This window comes from Rhinopithecus bieti, unplaced genomic scaffold (assembly GCF_001698545.2).
Source record: "Rhinopithecus bieti isolate Rb0 unplaced genomic scaffold, ASM169854v2 scaffold_7308, whole genome shotgun sequence".
Classification (NCBI taxonomy): Eukaryota; Metazoa; Chordata; class Mammalia; order Primates; family Cercopithecidae; genus Rhinopithecus; species Rhinopithecus bieti.
The window spans coordinates 1,017,889-1,036,334 of record NW_016805423.1 but is presented as its reverse complement, the minus strand read 5'-3'; the positions used below and the strand labels follow the sequence as shown (position 1 = coordinate 1,036,334).

General features: G+C 44.9%; 1 protein-coding gene across 2 annotated transcripts in view; it reads left to right on the top strand.

Annotated features, from left to right (window-relative positions):
* The first annotated feature begins 352 nt into the window (after positions 1 to 352).
* SLCO2A1 (solute carrier organic anion transporter family member 2A1) overlaps positions 353 to 18,446 on the top strand; it is an 87,641-nt gene continuing 69,547 nt past the window's right edge. The window contains exon 1 of one of the 2 annotated variants that reach the window (XM_017872425.1): positions 353 to 778. In XM_017872425.1, the coding sequence (XP_017727914.1) occupies positions 683 to 778 (96 nt within the window). In that variant the 5' untranslated portion in view covers positions 353 to 682. The remainder of the gene's footprint in view (positions 779 to 18,446) is intronic. The other variant, XM_017872424.1, reaches the window with a different exon arrangement.

Genomic DNA, 18,446 nt, shown 5'->3' with positions numbered 1-18,446 from the left:
AAGCAGAGACTGGCTCCGTAAATCTCCCCAAGAGCGTCGGGAGGGGTGCTGGGGCTCCCCTCCACCCCCTGGATCCCGCTGGCCCCTCCAGCGCCCGCCTGGGGCCTCCTCATACCCTAGCCTTCCTGCCCCCCAGCCCTGCCAACCTCTTTCTCCATCCCCTCTAGTCACCCACCTTCGCTTCGCCCACCCTCTTTTCGCCAGTCCCCAGGAGCCTCCACCCCCTTGCAGCCTCCTGCCTCCGCACAGCCCTCACCTCCCCTCCCCGGGCCCGCCACCTCCTTCCCTCCCTCTCCGCCTCCCGGCAGGCGGGATCTTCTCCGGGGCAGTCAAGCCTAGCGGGTCGCTGCGGCGTCACACCTGTCTGAGGGGGCGGCGGCGGCGGCGGGGCGGGGGCTCGCAGCGCCTTTGACACCCGAGTAAAAGAGGGAGGAGGGTTTCAGACAGCTTTCTTATTGGAGAGCGTTTCATCATCGGCAGCTGCCACTTATAAAAACTTCTGGACGCGCACTCCCTGGCTCAGTCTCCGCTCCGCGAATCTCCTCCGGCCACCGCCGCCGCGCTCGCCTCTCACCCGCCCAGCCGCTCCAGCCTGAGGCGCCCCGGCCCCCGCGCGCCAGGTCCCTAGCCCCGGGGCCCGTTGCCCCCGCGCTGCTCCGCGCCCGGCCAACCGCCCTCAGCCATGGGGCTCCTGCCCAAGCTCGGCGCGCCTCAGGGCAGCGACGCCTCTTCTAGCCGAGCCGGCCGCTGTGCCCGCTCGGTCTTCGGCAACATTAAGGTGAGCGGAGTCCGCGGGGTCGTCTGGGCCGGGGCCGCGCCGGGCGCACCTTCGGCTGGGCACCCGCGTCTATCTGCCGGAGCCAGGAAGCGCTGCGAGCCCCGGGCTCCCTCCCGTGCTGCGCTCCGATCTCATCCCCGGGCGACGCGTGCTGGGCGTGTGTGTGCGAGTGTGTGTGTCTGTGCGCACGCTTGTGTGAGTGTGTGTGCGAGTGTGTGTGTGTGTTCACACACTTTCATCGGAGTAAGTAATGGGACAATGAAAGTACCTACTTACTGCTTACTGGGACAACTTCAGGCAGAGTTTTAAGCGAGAGAATTGTCCTGCTCGGTGATTGAAAAAGATCATCTCGAGGAACCCTTTTCGGCCTCCAGCGGGCGGTTACTTCGTCAGGGGATGGGCTTGGAGGTGCCAGGGGACACCCGCGCCTTGGGGACGGACTGTGTCTCATCCGAGCCCCCTCGTCCTGGGGTGGGTGGCCTAAGGGATATTCTCCTTCCCCAGGCTTTCTTCTGCCGCCAACGGGGGTGGGGGAGCTCTGCTACCTGGCTGTGCCGCTCGCGGTTATGTTGAGAATTCCCTCTCTGCGGGCAGCTTCCCCCAGGCTGGCAACAAACCCGCGTGCTCGGATTGGCTTCCCTGGTCTGGAAATGGCCCCAGGAAGGCCACGGCTCTCACGGTTCAGTAAGGTCTAAGCAGGTGCCACTCACCAGGCAAGTTATGCGGAGCGGGTGAGAAGATAGGGTGTTGGCAGCTCTTAGGATGACAGCACCTTTCCCAAGGGGTCGGAAATGGCTTTCCACTCCCTCACAGGTCCAGGAGGACCTGGAATGGTTCAATCCACACTGGGGCTCTTTTGCCCATTCTGGCTAAGCAGAAGTAACGATGGAAGATACCTCCTGAGAGGGCAGAGCTGCTGCGGTGAGGGTGTGGGAGACTGCAGAGACTGCATCAAGGCCTCTTCTGGTCAGGGTGGGATTCTGGTGTAGAGAGGTTGTTTCCCACAACCATACAGTCAGATGGGACTGGATAAAGCCTCCAGTGGTGCAATTAAGGGGAAGCCAGATTACACAAAGGGATGTTGGTGTCATCCTTTTGTGGAAGGGGTATCGGTGGACTGGTTATATGTGTCCAACAGAAAGGGATCTGGAGGTCAGAGTGGGTCTCACCTGCATACTTACTCAGCTGGGATCTCCACTCCTGCTTCTGCTCTTTCTGCACCACAATAAATACAAGCTGAATTGATTTTGTAGTTGGATATGGATAAGCAACAGAAATTTTGAGATAGTTTAAAATAATCTCCAAATCTCCTCATTTTTGGCCAGACCTGGATGGAAATGTTGTGTGCAGTTTTGGTTCCACCATTTTGGAGAAGTTTCATCAGGGAATTTTGGAACCTTTAGTATTTATAAATTAGGAATTGAGAGGAAAGGGTGGGGACTAGGATTAGATGGTCTAAAGAAAGGGGCCTCTACAGGAACTAGGGTGGGGCAACCTCCCTTCATTTTCACCAAGAAGGGCAGGAGGGATGGGTGTCCAGAACAGATTCCTGACCGTGAGGGTAAGGCTGAATGAGATTGATCCGTTTAGAACCTACCCTAGTTCCCTAAAATAACTGCTTATGGCAGCAATTTCTTTGGAGATCTATATAAATAAGATGATTTCTCATGTGTCGATGATTTATCCACATTTACCTGAGGGCTGGGCTCAGGCCAATTGGCCTCCTAAAGGAGTTAAGTGCTCATGCCAGTTAAGAGTTTTTCTTGACTCTAAAAATGAGATTCTGTTAGTCATCACCTCCTTTGATCCACAGTAATTGTAAGACCAGAGTTTGGAGCAACTTCCATTTAACTCCACTCGTCAGTCTGAAACCAGATACAAGGTTGGATAGCTTACCTTAAATCTTGAATCTCGAATTTCACCAGTTAAAGTCACTTGCGCCTTTCCCTCCTGGGGCGATAACTGGAAGCTCTGCTATTTGAAGGGATATTTCCTCTCAGTGAGAGTGCTTGTCATAGCCCTGCCACCTCGCAGTGGGGGATGGGTTGCACATATCTTGGGACATGTATGACATAGTGGGAACAGGGGACACTCAACCAGAGGGTCTGTCATTTGTCTAGGTTCCTTGTTGCTGGACAGACTAACCGACTTTGGACATTCCTGCAAATACCTATAAACCATATAGTTTAGGGGAAGCGGATAAAGCCAGAAGACTCAGATCCGAGGTCCCATCCCAGCCACCTACTAATAGGATGATGCAGGGAAGCATTTCCCACCTTTCCAGGGCCTCAGGGTCCTTACCTGAAAAAGCTGGTAATTGACCAATAACCAGCTCATGGGACTCAATAAGGATTATGTGGAATGAGGCGTAGGAAAAGGGCTTTGTAAACCATGCTGTGCTCTCGAGATCAGTACCCATCTGAGATCAGTTCTTGCTTCAACAAATAGGATTTGTTCATGTTCAAACAATTAGGAATGATTGTTCCACCAATTCCATGAGGCATAGTTATTAGTTAAGAAAAACTACATTTAATAATAATAATGATGATTAAAATAATAGTAATAGTGGCTAACAGTATTTGAGCTGTATGAGTGTACCAGGAACTGTGGAAATACTTTATCTGTATTTAATCCTCATTACAACCCTATCGAGTGGATGCTATTATTGTCCTCATTAGTAATGAGGAACACAAGGCATTGTGAAATGGTTCTCATAACCAGAAAGGGGTGGACTGTAGAGGAACCAGGTATGTGAGTCTTCAGAGTCAAAGACCCAAACCCTTGTTCAAGTTGGCCCTCACCATCAACACTGTGCTAGTTAACACTGGTTTAGCAGCAGTGTGCTCATTCCCAGTGGCCAGTGATTTCTCTGGGCCCTGGTGACACACACATCCCAGCAGTGACCAAAGGGAGCGGCAGTGGCTGCAAGATGGATGCTCTCGATGGCTGACGGGCTGATACGCTTTCCTTCTTCGTAACTCTCATCTCCAGAGTGTGGCAGCTCTCAGGTGGGTTTTATGTGTCTCCTCTCCTGCAGTAGTAAACCAGATTTAATTTAGAGTCTCTGTTGCCTCTGGCTTACAGGAATTTTTTTTTCTTTTTTGATATTGAGTCTCGGTCTGTTGCCCAGCGGGGAGTACTGGTGCCATCTTGGCTCACTGCAACCTGTCTCTCAGGCTCAAGCAATTCTCCCACCTCAGCCTCCTGAGTAGCTGGGATTATAGGCATCCGCCACCACATCTGTCTAATTTTTGTATTTTTTTTTCAGTAGAGACGGGGTTTCGCCATTTTGGCCAGGCTGGTCTCGAACTCCTGACCTAAGGTGATCCACCCTCCTCGGCCTCCCAAAGTGCTGGGATTACAGGAGTGAGCCACTGTGCCCAGTCAGGAATCTTAAGAAGCAAAGATCTGCTCCACAATCACTGTTCAGCATTCGGTGTCTGGAATGCTAAATTAAAAACAGGTTCATTTAGTAATCCTGAGGGTGGGGGTGGGAGGCAGCTTTTGCAGCTGACTTATCCTGGCGGCTTCAGGAAGCTCTATTTCTCCTTAAAATAAAACTTGCCCTCGGGACCAAACTGAGGTTATCTTATAGAAGGAGTGGTTGGTGACTGCTAGCAAATTTCAGGAAATTACACACCCAGAGCTCCAGTGTAGTGAAGTAATGTATATCCAGTCAGTGAGGGAATATCCCAGTGGAGACTGAGAGCTGGAGAATAGTGGGAAGAAGGGAAAGGCAAACCTCACAACTTGGCTTCAGTGGCCCTGGTGACTTCTGGCCTGGGAGGACCAAGAAGTGGGGGAGAATTACTTTGTCTTGGCCTATGTCCATCACTTCCTGAGGCTTCTGACCCCCAGCGATGGGGAGGCATCTTGGGCTTGCTTAACTAATCAGTTTCCAGAGCAAAGTGCTCTATCCCAGCAACCAGATTCATGCTCAGGAAAACACTCTCAAGAGAATCCCCTGAACCCAAGAATTCCTTCCAGTGAGTTAATATGCCCACTCCTCCCCAGGGGTGGTGTTTCTCTAACATTGACTACAGCATTGTTCTGTTCCTAGGCATCTGCCTCCTGAGAGGCCTGCCTCCCCTGCTTGTAGGGAGAAAGGAAGAACAACTGGAATGGGTAGGGTCAGGTGGACCATGGGTCACTCAAACCTCCTCTTCCTGGATGATGCTCAAAGCCCTCCTTAGCTTTCAGTTTGTCTTCTGGTGGTACTCACATGGAACAAATGGAACGGTGTTGTATGTTTCGCAATATACATAGCTCATTTCACCTCTTTCTGATCGTTGTCTTTTGTTGTGACAGTGACTACCTGTTTTTTCCATTCTGAGAGATCCAGAAGTAATGTTGGAACATTGAGATGGGCACATGGCTTCCCTTTGCCTTCTTTTGTCTTGCTTGTGTAATAGACCAGAGTGTATGCAGAGGAATGGAGGGAGTCCCCTGGCCTCGCCCCTCTTCATTCTCCCTCTTCTCAACCCCCACTTAGTTTTATCCTGCCCCATGTCTTTAACCAGCCCCAGCACTCACTTCAATCCCCTTTCTGCCTGTGGTGGCACTGGCCTTCGGACCATTTCTGTGCCAGAGCCTGAGAGCCAGTCATGGTGGAACTAAGCAGCCAGGGATGCTCCCAGGGCAAATGAGCCCATCAGGAAGCCTGCACAGGGCCAAGCTAGTTTGGGCCCTATTCTGAAGTTAAGTTCACTAACACGTGCTTGGCCATCCCATTCTGTTTCTGTTGAGGAAGGACATGAGGACACAGCTGTGTGAATCTGCACCTGTCTGTATCCCAGAGGATCAACACAGATGGTTGTCACTGCAGAACCTGGGACCTCATGAGCCACCATAGAGAAAGTCAGCTGAGTTCCTAGTGCCAAACAAAATGATTGATTTAGAATTTAAAAAAAACTTTTTATTTTATAATAATTATAGATTCATAGGAAAAATAGTACTTACAGGTCCTGTGTAGGCTTTACCTAGTTTCTGCCAGTGGTTGCATCTTATATGATTTCAGTATAATATCAAAAGCAGAACATTGACATTGCTATCAAGTGTGTGTATAGTTCTGTACCATTGCATCACATATGAAGATTTGTGTAACCACCACCCCACCACTTCAAGATACAGAACTATTCCATCACCACGAGGATTTCTCCTGTACTGACCCGTTAACAGTCATGTCCCCTCACTTCCGTGACTACCATCTCTAACCCCTGGTGACTAATCTGTCCCCTCCACCTGTATAATTTTATCACTTTGAGAGTGTTATATAAATGGAGTCATACAATCTGTGACCTTTTGAGATTGACTTTTTTCATTCAGCATTATGCCCTTGAGATCCATCCAAGTTGTTTTGTGTATCAATAGTTTGTTTCTTTTTATTGCTGAGTAGTATTCCATGGTATGACTGTACCATAATTTGTTTAAACGTTCACTTATTGAACGACATTTGGATTGTTTCCATCTGGGGGCTATTACAAATAAATCTGTTATGAACAATTGTGTAAAGGTTTTTGTGTGAACATTTTCATTTCTCTAGGTTAAATGCTCAAGTGTGTTTGTTGGGTTATATGTTAGTTGCATGGTGAGATACTTTTAAACTGCTGAACTGTTTTCTGGAGTGATCACACCAGTTACATTTTCACCAGCAATATGTGAGAGACCCAGTTGCTGTGACACCTCATCAGTATTTGGTATTGTCACAAATTTTTATTTTAGCAATTCTAACAGGTATGAATAGCGACACCTCATCATGGTCTTGTTTTGCATTTCCCTAATGGCTAGTAATATTGAACATCTTTTCATGTGCTTATTTACCATTTGTATTTCCTCTTCATTGAAATGTTTTTTTCCTATATTTTGCCCATCTTCTAATTGTAATCTTTTTTTTAACAGTTGAATTTTGAGAGTTCTTTATATATGTTAGACACAAGTCCCTTGTTGGGTATGCAGTCTGAAATGATTTTCTTCTAGACTATAGCTTATTTTTTCATCCTCTTAACAAGGTATTTTACGGAGAAAAATGTTTAATTTTGATGAATTTTAATTTATCAGTTTTCAATCTTCTGGATCCTGCTTTTGGTGTCATGTCTAAAAACTCTTCTCCAAACCTTAGTTTCCAAATGATTTCTTCTGTATTTCATTCTAAAAGTTTTTTCTCGTTTACATTTAAACTTATTTTCTATTTTGAGTTAATTTTTGAATGGGTGGAAGGTTTAGGTTAAGGTGTTTTGTTTGTTTGTTGTTTTACCTATTGCTATCCAGTTGTTTCTCCACCATTTTTTTTTGAAAAGACTATTCTTTATTGATTTGCCATTGCACCTTTGTCAAAAATCAGTTGGTTGTACTTGTGTGATCTATTCCGGGTTTTTTATTTTGTTTTGTTGATCTATGTGTACGTTTTTCTGCTGATAGCAGTCTGTCTTCATTACTGAAGCTAAAACAAGTCTTTATTTTTAGTTGATGAGCCCATCCATCTTTATTTTCTTTAAAAAATTATTATTTTTGATTGACAAGTTTTTGATTGGCATAATTGTATATATTATGGAGTACAATGTGATGTTTTAACATATGTGTGCAATGTGGCATGATTAAATCAAGCTAATTAATGTATCATGACTTTGCTTATCATTTTTTATGTTGAGGCACTGCAAATTTACTCTTTACTATTTTAAAATATATATTACATTATTGTTGACTATAGTCACTCTGCTATGCAACAGATCTCAAAATCTATTCCTCCCATCTATCTGAAACTTTGTACCTTGAATCGATCACTCTCCATTCCCCCCCTCCCACCCTACCCCCAACCTCTGATAACCATCACTCTACTCTTTACTTCTATGAGTTCAGCTTTATTAGATTCTGCATTTAAGTCAGATCATGAGGTATTTGTCTTTCTGTGCCTGTCTTATTTCACTTAGCATAATGTCCTCTAGATTTACCCATGTTGTAGTAACTGACAAGATTTTCCCCTTTTTAAAGGCTGAATAATACTCCATGTGTATACATGCCACATTTTTCCTTACCTATTCATCCACTGATGGATGCTGAGGTTGATTCCATATCTTGGCTATTGTGAGTAATGTAGAGCAAGTCCTGAAGTTGGATAAAGCTTGGTTTTACTTGGCAATGGTATGTGTTTATCTTACGGATACCGAATTTTATTACCTGTTCAGTTTCTCTTCTATTCTGGCTTTTAGGAAGATTTAAGGGCAGGTTTAACGCTTGCTTTTGGTAAGTGAGTGGGATCTTATGTATTCATGTGCTCCAGCTTTTCTTCTGCCCTTAGCTGATTGGTATGTTTTTTTTCCCCTTGAAGCTGATTTTCAAGTCTATATTCCTAATTTTGTTCTAATCTTAATGACAGCCCTGCAAGGGAGGAATCAGCATCTCCATGTCACTGTTGAGGAAACCAAGGCTCATCCAAGGCCACATATCCAGTAACTGGCAAAGCAAGGATTCCCACCTGGTCATCTCGCTCCTATTCTTCCCATGACCACAGAACGCCTCTCAGCTCTGGATTCTCTCGTCCACCAGCATTTAGGCCTGAGCTCAGTGATCTCTGAGGTCCTTTCAGACTCTTAGATTCTTATCTCATGATTTTAAGTTGCTGATTGAGATGAGACTAGGAGCAGGGCCAGTTAGGTCTGGACTCTTCTAGGAGACCTGTTATGAAACCTGGCAAAAGCACCCAGATTGTCTTTGAGCAATCCCCAGTCCTTTCAAGCTGAGAGGACCTTGATTCCCTGGGTGTGTCTTACTGTTTGGGATGGATTAAATTTGCCCGGGGGTGGAGATGAAACTGAGGCAGGAAGTCTGAGACCGCACTGAGGGGTTGAAGGATGGGATGATACTCTGCAGCCAGCAGCTCTCTTCCTGAGCCTGTCTTTCCAGCCTCTTTGTCCCGCTGAAGGGAAAGGTTATGGAGGCTCACAGGGATACACTGGAGGCTCAGACACAGCCAGAGCATTAACCTCAGGACTTGTGACCTTCAGAAACTCAGTCTGGTCAGCATTTGGCACTGTCTCCCACCCCCAAACGGGGCTGACCCCTACCTTCAGAAATGTGGCAAACTACTGGAATCCTGTAGGAACCTGAGAGTCCTGATGACAAGTTTCATTTTGTTTACCCAAACATCAGTCATACTTGTTTATGTCTAAAAACTGCTCCATCCAACACCCTTGAGAAATGCTGGCCTAGAGCACAGACAGCCTCAGTTAAAATACCTGTGTTATCAGAGAGAGGGCTACCTTGAGCTACTGTTTATCAAACTGCCCCACCAAGAGGCCCTGAATTCTAGAAGGGAATGAAGAAGTTTCCATGCAGGGGTAGGATAAGGTGGGTGAGGGGAGATGTCTGGGGATGTGGCCTGACTCCTGAGTATTACATTTCTTTGATATATTTTTATACTTTATCTTAAAATCAAATGAATGATATCTTATCCTCCACAATCTATGTGTTTCCAAATAATATGTCATATTTCTCTCCAAACCTTGGAGTAACATTGATGCTCTAGGAAGAAGGTGTGTGTGTCTAACTCGGCTCTCCCAGATATGGACTCCCAGGTAGAGTGAATTGAGTTTGAAAAATACAACACAGGCAGACCTCACATTGGAACTAGTTTATGTGGTTGGCTTACCCAGCCAGCTTGTCAGGTGCAGAGGGAACGGTACCTAGACAATTTAAGTGGGACAGGTGTGTGAGGTGTGGACATCAGAAAATTCCTGGTCCAGGCCCCATGGGACACCACCAGACAGAACCAGCTAGAGAGCACAGTGAGGCCCTGTTGGCCTGGGGCATAGGGACAGCAGTGGAAGGGAAGAGTGGAGGGAAAGCAGGCTTCCAGAGCCACACTTCTGCTGCTTGTTTGGCTGCCAAAGAGATTGCAGAATAGGATTAAACTGATCTCTTTCTCAGACTGTTTTACAAGTCATTCTTCACTTGTGCCACAGGCCCTTTTGACAACTTCCTCCTATACCTTTGATTTACAGTGTATTTGGGGTATGTGTCTGGGAGCTGAGACTGATGTGGAGCCAGGACCTCACTCACTCAGTGAGCATTTATTGAGTGTCTACTGTAAGCATCCGTTGAGTGTCTATTTTGTAAGCATTTATTGAGTATCTACTGGGTGAAGCTCTTTACTAGGTGTTGCTGTTTATACCTGGCTCCCTGAAAGTCTCCCAGGTTTCCAAGAAAAAATTGCCGATAAGTTCCCTGCCTTCCAAGGTGACCAAATGTCTTCATTTGCCCAGTACTGAGTGGGTTAAGACACCAGACTTTCAGTTTTGAAACTGGGAAAGTTGTGGGCAAATTAGAAGGAGTTGGTCACCTCACTGCCTCCCTTGCTATGACATTTTACAAGAACAAACTCGCACCTTCTAACTGTGGTGCAGGGGAGGTGCCGAGGAGAGTCAGGGATGGTGTCCAAGAATGGAAATGAACCTTAGGGACCTATGGGGAGAAGAAATGGGGAACTTCCAGAGAGCAGGCAAGTGACAGCCAGGATGGCAGTTGCTGGGCTTCCGCACAGCGGTGGGGCTCATTGCCCTCTCTGGTTTCTATGTAGAAGTCCTCCCACCTAGCTTCCCACCTTCATTGCTGGTCATGATTTTTATAGTGTTTTTAAACATCTTATTGTATAGAATCTTATAAGTGATGATAAAGCTGAGCTATTGAAAGATGGTGCTTCCTGGCTTATGGAATTACTGAATTTCAGACCAGACAGTGATGAGAAAGCACATCGACTCAAAGATGCAGGAACCCTTTTGATGTCCTTGCCTCTGCTTGCAGAGTTCTGATGGGGAGCTCACTGTAGCACAAGGCAGACCCAGAACTTTGTAGCACATTTACCAGGTTTCTCTTGTGTGGAGTTAAAATCTTTACCTGCCCTTCCATGTGTGTTCCCCAGAGTGAAGCTAGCAGAACTCATTACTCCCTAGTCACTTGATTCACTGTTTCTAATAGAATACTGTCTCCCCTCTCCCAGAAGCCCCTCTAACTGTGGACTGCTCAGCAGGGTTGAAATAGAAAACGAAGTAGTTAGGGCCACCCTCCTCTGAAAGCCAAACTAAGCTCTGAAGGTAGGCATTGCTGGGACATGTGTGGTCCCCAACTCCTGATGTCCCAGATCACAAAGGTTTCGTTGCTGGTTCTGGTCACTGCCAGGAGCCTGGTCACCACTCATGTGAGTGTCTCAGGCTTTGTGGCAGCAGCTGGAAAGTGGCCCAGGACCCGTGGAACCAACAAAGACCCTCCCATGATGCCCCCTGCACTAGGCCTTGCAAGTTTGTGATGCCCTCATCAGCCCACGTCATCTCTCACACTCCTCCTCCTTACCCCCGCCTCCCTCTGTTCTCACACCCCAGCTCTCACCACTCCCCAACTTTGGGAGCTTTCATGGAGTATCCTAGACAGGTCATTAACTCTACCCTCCAGCCTCTAAATGGACAACATCTCTCTGGAGGAAGTAGAAAAGGGGCTCACTGGAGACAACATTCCCTGGCTTCATTGCCAGAGGGCTAACAGACCCCGCACACAGGGCATCTCGCTCCCAGGAACAGGTCTTATGGGTCCCAGCCTGTGCTCCAGGGCTATACCCCACATACACCAGCGTGGTATGTGGCAGGTCCAAGTTAATGAAGAACCAGCCTTGTATATGGCACCTACTCCACGTCTGTAACATGTACCTGACTTGGAAAGTGAACTCACAGGGCTGTGGTTGTCAATTTCATTTTGAAATTGTGCTTGATATCAGGACACTGCCTTCTGCACAGCTGAGATCTTCCTCACAGCAGCTCAAGCCTCCTTCTTCAGTCCTCAGAGTCCCAGGACTGCCACATCATGGGCCCACTGAATCCATGTGTAAATTTAATGTGTAGTCCAGGCATGGTGGCTCACGCCTGTAATTCCAGCACTTTGGGAGACCGAGGCGGGTGGATCACAAAGTCTGGAGTTCGAGACCAGCCTAGCCAATATGGTGAAACCCTGTCTCTACTAAAGATACAAAAATTAGCTGGGTGTGGTGATGCACACCTGTAATCCCAGCTACTTGGGAGGCTGAGGCAGGAGAACTGCTTGAACCCAGGAGGCGGAGGTTGCAGTAAGCCGAGATCGTGCCATTGCACTCCAGCCTAGGCAATAGCAGAGGGAGACTCCATCTCAAAAAAAAAAAAAAGATAAAATTTAACGTGTAAATGTGTAAAATTTATAAAGACTGGGGTTGGGCATTAGTCAAGCCTGTTTTGATTGCCTTAAAATCACAAATATTTAGAATTCCCACCTGATATGATTTGACTCTGTGTCCCCACCCAAATCTCATCATGAATTGTAATCCCCACATGTCCGAGGAGGGACCTGGTGGGAGGTGATTGGATCGTAATGGCAGTTTCCCCATGCTGTTTTGTGATAGTGAGTGAGTTCGCAGGAGATCTGGTGCTTTTTATTTATTTATTTATTTATTTATTTATTTATTTATTTGACAGAGTCTCACTCTGTCACCCAGGCTGGCGTGCAGTACGATCTTGGCTCACTGCAACCTCTACCTCCCAGGTTCAAGCAATTCTCCTGCCTCAGCCCCTTGAGTAGCTGGAATTACAGGCTCATGCCACCATGCCCAGCTAATTTTTGTATTTTTTTACTAGAGACAGGGTTTAACCATGTTGGTCTGGCTGATCTTGAACTCCTGACCTTGTGATCTGCCCACCTCGCCCTCCCAAAGTGTTGGGATTACAGGCGTGAGCCACCGCGCCCAGCCGAGATCTGATGCTTTTAAGGTGTTTGGCAGTTCCCCCTTTGCACTCTCGCTCTTGCTCTCTCTGCCTCTCTCCCTTACTGCCTTATAAAGATACGCCTTGCTTCCCCTTCACCATCCGCCATGATTGTAAGTTTCCTGAGGCCTCCCCAGTCATGTGGAACTGTGAGTCAATTAAACCCCTTTTGTTTATAAATTACCAAGTCTCAGGTAGCAGTGTGAAACGGACTAATACACCACCCTTAGCACCAACACATTTTTAGCAGCAATTATAATTTTCTGAGCTACTATCACAAATATGGGCACATTTCCTTAGGACACACATATGGTGAAACATAGGGCAGTGTATGGATATTTAGCTGTGAATGCAAATACACTTGAGGCCTCTTGCTGGGAGCACCCATTATGTACTAAATTTACTGAGATAATATGGACAAGGGTAGGCCCTTTCAGAAACACTACCTGACTAAACCCTCCCTGCCATACTGTGAGGTATGTATTGCCCACATTTTATAGTGGAGGACATTGGGAGGCAGCCCATGGGAATTGCCACATTCCACAGTGACAGAGCTGGAATTGGGAGTCCCCGTTTTAAGATTTTTTCCTCTATGTGCTTCACTACAAACCACAAACTGTTAAGCCAGACTTTGCTATTTGATTACTTTATACCAGTAGACCCACCAGAACTGCCTATTTATATCTATTGCTGTATTTTTCCAAGCCAAGTTCGTCAATGGTGATCCTGAAGGTCTTCATTCCTTAGTTTCCTCTTTCATTGCACATTCCCTGACCCATGGTTGTGAGCCTAGACACACACTCCAGCTGTGTGGCACATGAGCATTTACACCCTGTATGGGTGTGGGGCAATCAAGTGGCTTAAACTCTTGATTTCTAAGTGAAAGAATAAATGGGAACCCAGTCAGCTGCACAGTGCTTTATCATATGACTCACCTTCTCAGAAACTTACAGTGAGGAGGTGACTTGTATATCTAGCAATCAGAGAGTCAATACATAAATCATGGGACATCCATCTATAAAATACGTACAAATTGTTTTTTAAAAAGTCTTATGGAGGATAGTTGAAATTTGGGGGAAAAGTTCATTCTCTAATGTTAACTAAAGAAGGCAGGATAGAAAAGCATGTGTAGAGATGATCCAAATTTGTCACAATCACAATATACAGAGTGAGCAGACTTGAAGGGCATGTACCTATACTGTGTGTGAAACCTATAAATGGTTTTGTTTTTGTCTTTGTGAATTTCAGTGTTTTCCATTTTCTACAGTAAACATGTCCTGTATTTATACTCAGAAAAATCTCTTAGTTAAAAAGCCCTATAGTCTATGGTCACGCCCCAGCTTCCTTTGGCAGGTGTACTAAGACCTCTCATTGTAGTATATAAAATGTGACGTACAATGGAAGTGGCTCTTCTCCGATTACCTGAGGGTGGACCAAGGATGCAGCTGGGATTGCAGCCAAGAGGATGGGGTTGTCTAGAAGGATTGACCCCTGCAATGCCATCACTGTTCCCACTGCAATTTTCCATCTGTTGTCACATTTGAGTCATGGCTTTCCAGAAATTGAGGCAAAGTCAGATAACAATACTTTAAGTCTTAAAGGGAGGCAAGAATGTGGAGCTTTTTCTTTTCTGGGAAGATCAAGAAGTGATTCTGTCCAGGAATCCGCTCTCTCTGCTCTTCTGGTGCCCACTCCCAGGGGCTGACTCAGAGTGTAGGAATTCGCCCTAAGGTTTGGCCAAACATCTTAGAGAAGCAAATATATCTGATCAGCTCCTTGCCATGTAGGAAGAGTAGGCCTGACAGTGAGGTGGTGAGGACAGAAGCCAGGATGGGATCTGCTAGGTGCTAATGAGGGGTCTGGTCCTGAGCCTGGGAGGATGTGGGGAACATTCCTGGGTGGGTTTTCACCCAGTCGTTGGAGAGAGTTTATTGACCATCCACTGTTTGAAAGGTAAAACTCTACTAGTGTAAACAGCAGGGGTTTCTGAATTCTGAGGCCAAGAGTGGTGTTGGGATGGATGCCAGAGACCTATTTATTCATTCATTTATTCTTATTGACCTTCTGTCATCAACCACTGGAGATCCAATAATGAATAAAACAGAGAGAACTATGCCCATATGAGTGAGATAGACAGTGGACAGATCACAAATAAATACAGTTACAAAGCATATCATATGAGAGAAAAAAGGATTTGGTTTTGTGAGAGAGAGTGGGGTTTGGTTTTGTGGGAGACATAACTGGATTCTACTTAATGCATCTGGAGTCATGGACTCTGAATTTTAACAAGTCACCTTCATGGTTCTCATATAGAACCTTTGTATGGAGAACATGACTGAATCAGACAAGGTCCCTATCTTCCTTCCAAAGGCTGTGGTTAGGTGGGGTAAGATGACCCATAAGGAGCTATTGTGAATTATGGTTTCCATCAACGTGACAGGTTCATGTGGAATCCCTCCTCCTACAAACACCACATAAAATAGAACAGCACCAGAGATTTAAATACATGGCAGAACTCGCAAGAAAGAAAGTGAAATCTTTAGGTGAAAGAAATGAAGAATGAATCGAACACAGGAAAAATGAGGACACCAGTTGACCTTGCAGCAAGGAATAAGGAGGAAATGTGTGTGGTGTGATTAGACCAGTAAGGAGACGCTAAAGGAACTCCTAATGGATGCTGGAATTTAGTACTCACACAGGTACCCAACGATGAAACTCAGACCCATTCATAAAGCTAGTGAAAAGGGAACTAATAAAACCCTGCCCACTACTCCAGGGTCAGCAGGGGTTTGTCTCTAACAACATTTCTGGGTAAAAAATTCCTCTGAGAAACAGACCCCAAGGCTATATCACATAGAATCAGAAACAGAATTTATGCCATCCACACGGTATAGTGATGCTTACCTTACTCCCTATATAGAAATTAACTTAAAATGAATGAAAGATCTAAATGTAAGAACTAAAACTATAAAACTCTTAGAGGAAAACACAGGGAAAGCTTTATACCATTGGATTTGGCAAGGATTTCTTGGATATGATACTGAAAGTACAGGCAACAAAAGTTAAGATAAATAAATTGTATTACATCAAAATTTAAAAGTTCTGTGCATCAAGTGACACCATCAAGAGAATGAGAAGGCAATCTACAAAACGGGAGAAAATGTTTGCAAATCATATACGTAATGAAAGATGAATATCCAGAATATATAAAAGGTTCTTACATCTCAACAACAAACCCAATTAAAAAATTGGCAAAGGACTTGAAAAGACATTTCTCTAAAAATGATACACAAGTGGCCAAAAGGCACGTAAAAAGATGCTCAACCTTGCAAATCATTAGGGAAATACAAATCAAAACCACAATGTGACATCACACCCATTAAGATGGCTACTATAAAAAAACAAAACAACAGAATATAACAAGTGTTTCTGAGGATGGGGACAAATTGGAACCCTTGTGCACTATTGGTGGGAATGTAAAATGATGCAGCTGCTGTGGAAAACAGTATGGCAGTTCCTGAACAAATTAAAAGTAGAGTCATGATATGATCTAGCAGTTTTGCTTCTGGGTATACATCCAAAAGAATTGAAAGCAGGGTCTCAAAGAGATATTTGTGCAGTTATGTTTCTAGCGGTATCATTCACGACAGCCAAAAGGTGGAAACAACCCAGATGTACATCATTAGATAAATGGAAAAACAAAATGTGTATATACATACAATGGAATATGATTCAGCCTTAAAAAGAAAGGAAATTCTGACACATGCTACAATATGGATGAAACTTGAGGACATTACTCTAAATGAAATAAGCCAGTCACAGAAAGACAAAATACTGTATGATTCCATTTACATGAGATACCTAGAATAGTAAAATTCATAGAGACAGAAAGCAGAATGGTGGTTGCCAGGAGCTAGGGGGAAGTGGAAATGGGGAGTTATTGTTCAAGGGGTATAGAGTCTCAGTTTTGCAAGGTGAAAAGAGTTCTAAAGATGGATGATGGTGATGGTCGCACAACATGTGAATGTACTTAATGCCACTGAACTTGAGATAGGCTGGGCACTGGTGGCTCATGCCTGTAATCCCAGCATTTTGGGAGGCTGAGGCAGGAAGATTGCTTAAGCCCAGAATTTTGAGACCAGCCTGGGCAACAAGGTGAGACCTCATCTCCGCAAAAAATGAAAAAATAGAAATAAAAAAAATTAACCAGGCATGGTGGCATGCGCCAGCTGTGGTGGGAGGATTGCTTGAGCCTCGGAGGATGCTTTGAGCCATGATTGCACCACTGCACTCTAGCCTACGCAAGACTCTGTCTCAAAAAATAATAGTAAAAAGGTTAATATGGCAAGTTTTATGTTGCACACATTTTGTCACAATTTTTAAAATATATGGGTAATCATTAAGACAAAAGACACTGAATATACCTTCTAAAACAGAAGAGAGTAAAGAATAAAGAAAACTAATTAAACAATAAAAGCCTAGGAAAGGAGGGGGGAAGTGGTAAAAAATAAAAAAGCCAAAAATAAGCTTCATGGTAAATAGGAACACAATATAAATATAATTAGGTTGATGCAAATCTAGATTTATCAAAAATTATAATACATGAAAATGGACTACTCATTATTTCAAAGCTAGACAATCTCAGATTGGATTAAAATAGAGATAAAATCTAGTTACATGCTCTTTAAAAGAGACACCTAAAACAATATGACACAGAAAGATTGAAAATCAAGGGACAGAAGAAGATATAACAGAAGAATGCCAGCTAAAGAAAGATGATTTATCTACTTTAATAACAGATAAGAGTGTTTAAAGCAAAAAGAATGCCAGAATGTGAGATGTTTGCAGTGTCTAAAACTGACTAGGGATGAATATATAGAATGCGCAAGGAAATCTTGATAATCTACAAGAAACCTAATAGGAAATGTGTGAAGGATTTGGACAGGTGGACTGGCACGCCAGCTGGGCTCGCCCTACCCTCTATACTTTTCTCTGAAAGTCATGGTCATTGTTTTCCACTGTAAACCTCTGTCTTCTCCATGGCTGAGTAATGCCTGGCAACTAGAAACTCCTGTTTTCCTTCACTGGAAAGCCCCCAATTTGACAAATTTGCTGTTAGTCTCCTATTGCTGCTGTAACAAATTATCATAAACGGAGTGGCTTAAAACAACACAAATTTATTGTCTAATGGTTGTGGAGGTCAGAAGTCCTTGATTTCTTAAGGTGTTTGTAGGGCTATAGGGTAAGCTTCTGCAAGGAGACCTGGAACGGGGCATTCTGTCTATGCCGTCCCACAGTTTGAAAATCCCATGAGGGATCTGCTTCTCTCCTATACACAAACTCTGCCTAAGCCATAAAGATCAGACACCCAGCATATCACCAGTATGTAGATGTCCCTTCCTTATGTGGCTTACCAGTATGTGTTCTGTGACCCACTGCTAAGGTCACAGGCCCTGGGCTGCAGACATGAATCCACCCGTGTGCTGGAAAGGTAGGTGAGCTCATGTCTGCTTCTCCTAGGACTGCAACTGGTAGGTGTCAAGTATTTGCCTAGCTAATCTTTCCTCACCTAAAGATACTAATTGATGATTTCATTCAGGACTCTTGAAACATACAGGTAGAAATCCCAGCCAAAACAAACCAGGTGTAGATGATGAAACCACATTCCCTTGCACTTGCCTTTGAGAACTCTAGGTGAGGGAAGCGGAATGTTCAAAGTAGTTGGGAAGTGGATCAGTCCTGGAATGCTCTCGGTCCACACCAACAGTGCTGCCAGACCCTCCATGTGGAGTTCCCATGCCCAGATGGGCAGATGGCCAAGGAGAGTACAGAGAAATAAAGAAATTGAATCAATTTTACCCCAGAGAAAGGCTTTTTTTTTTTTTTTTTTTTTTTTT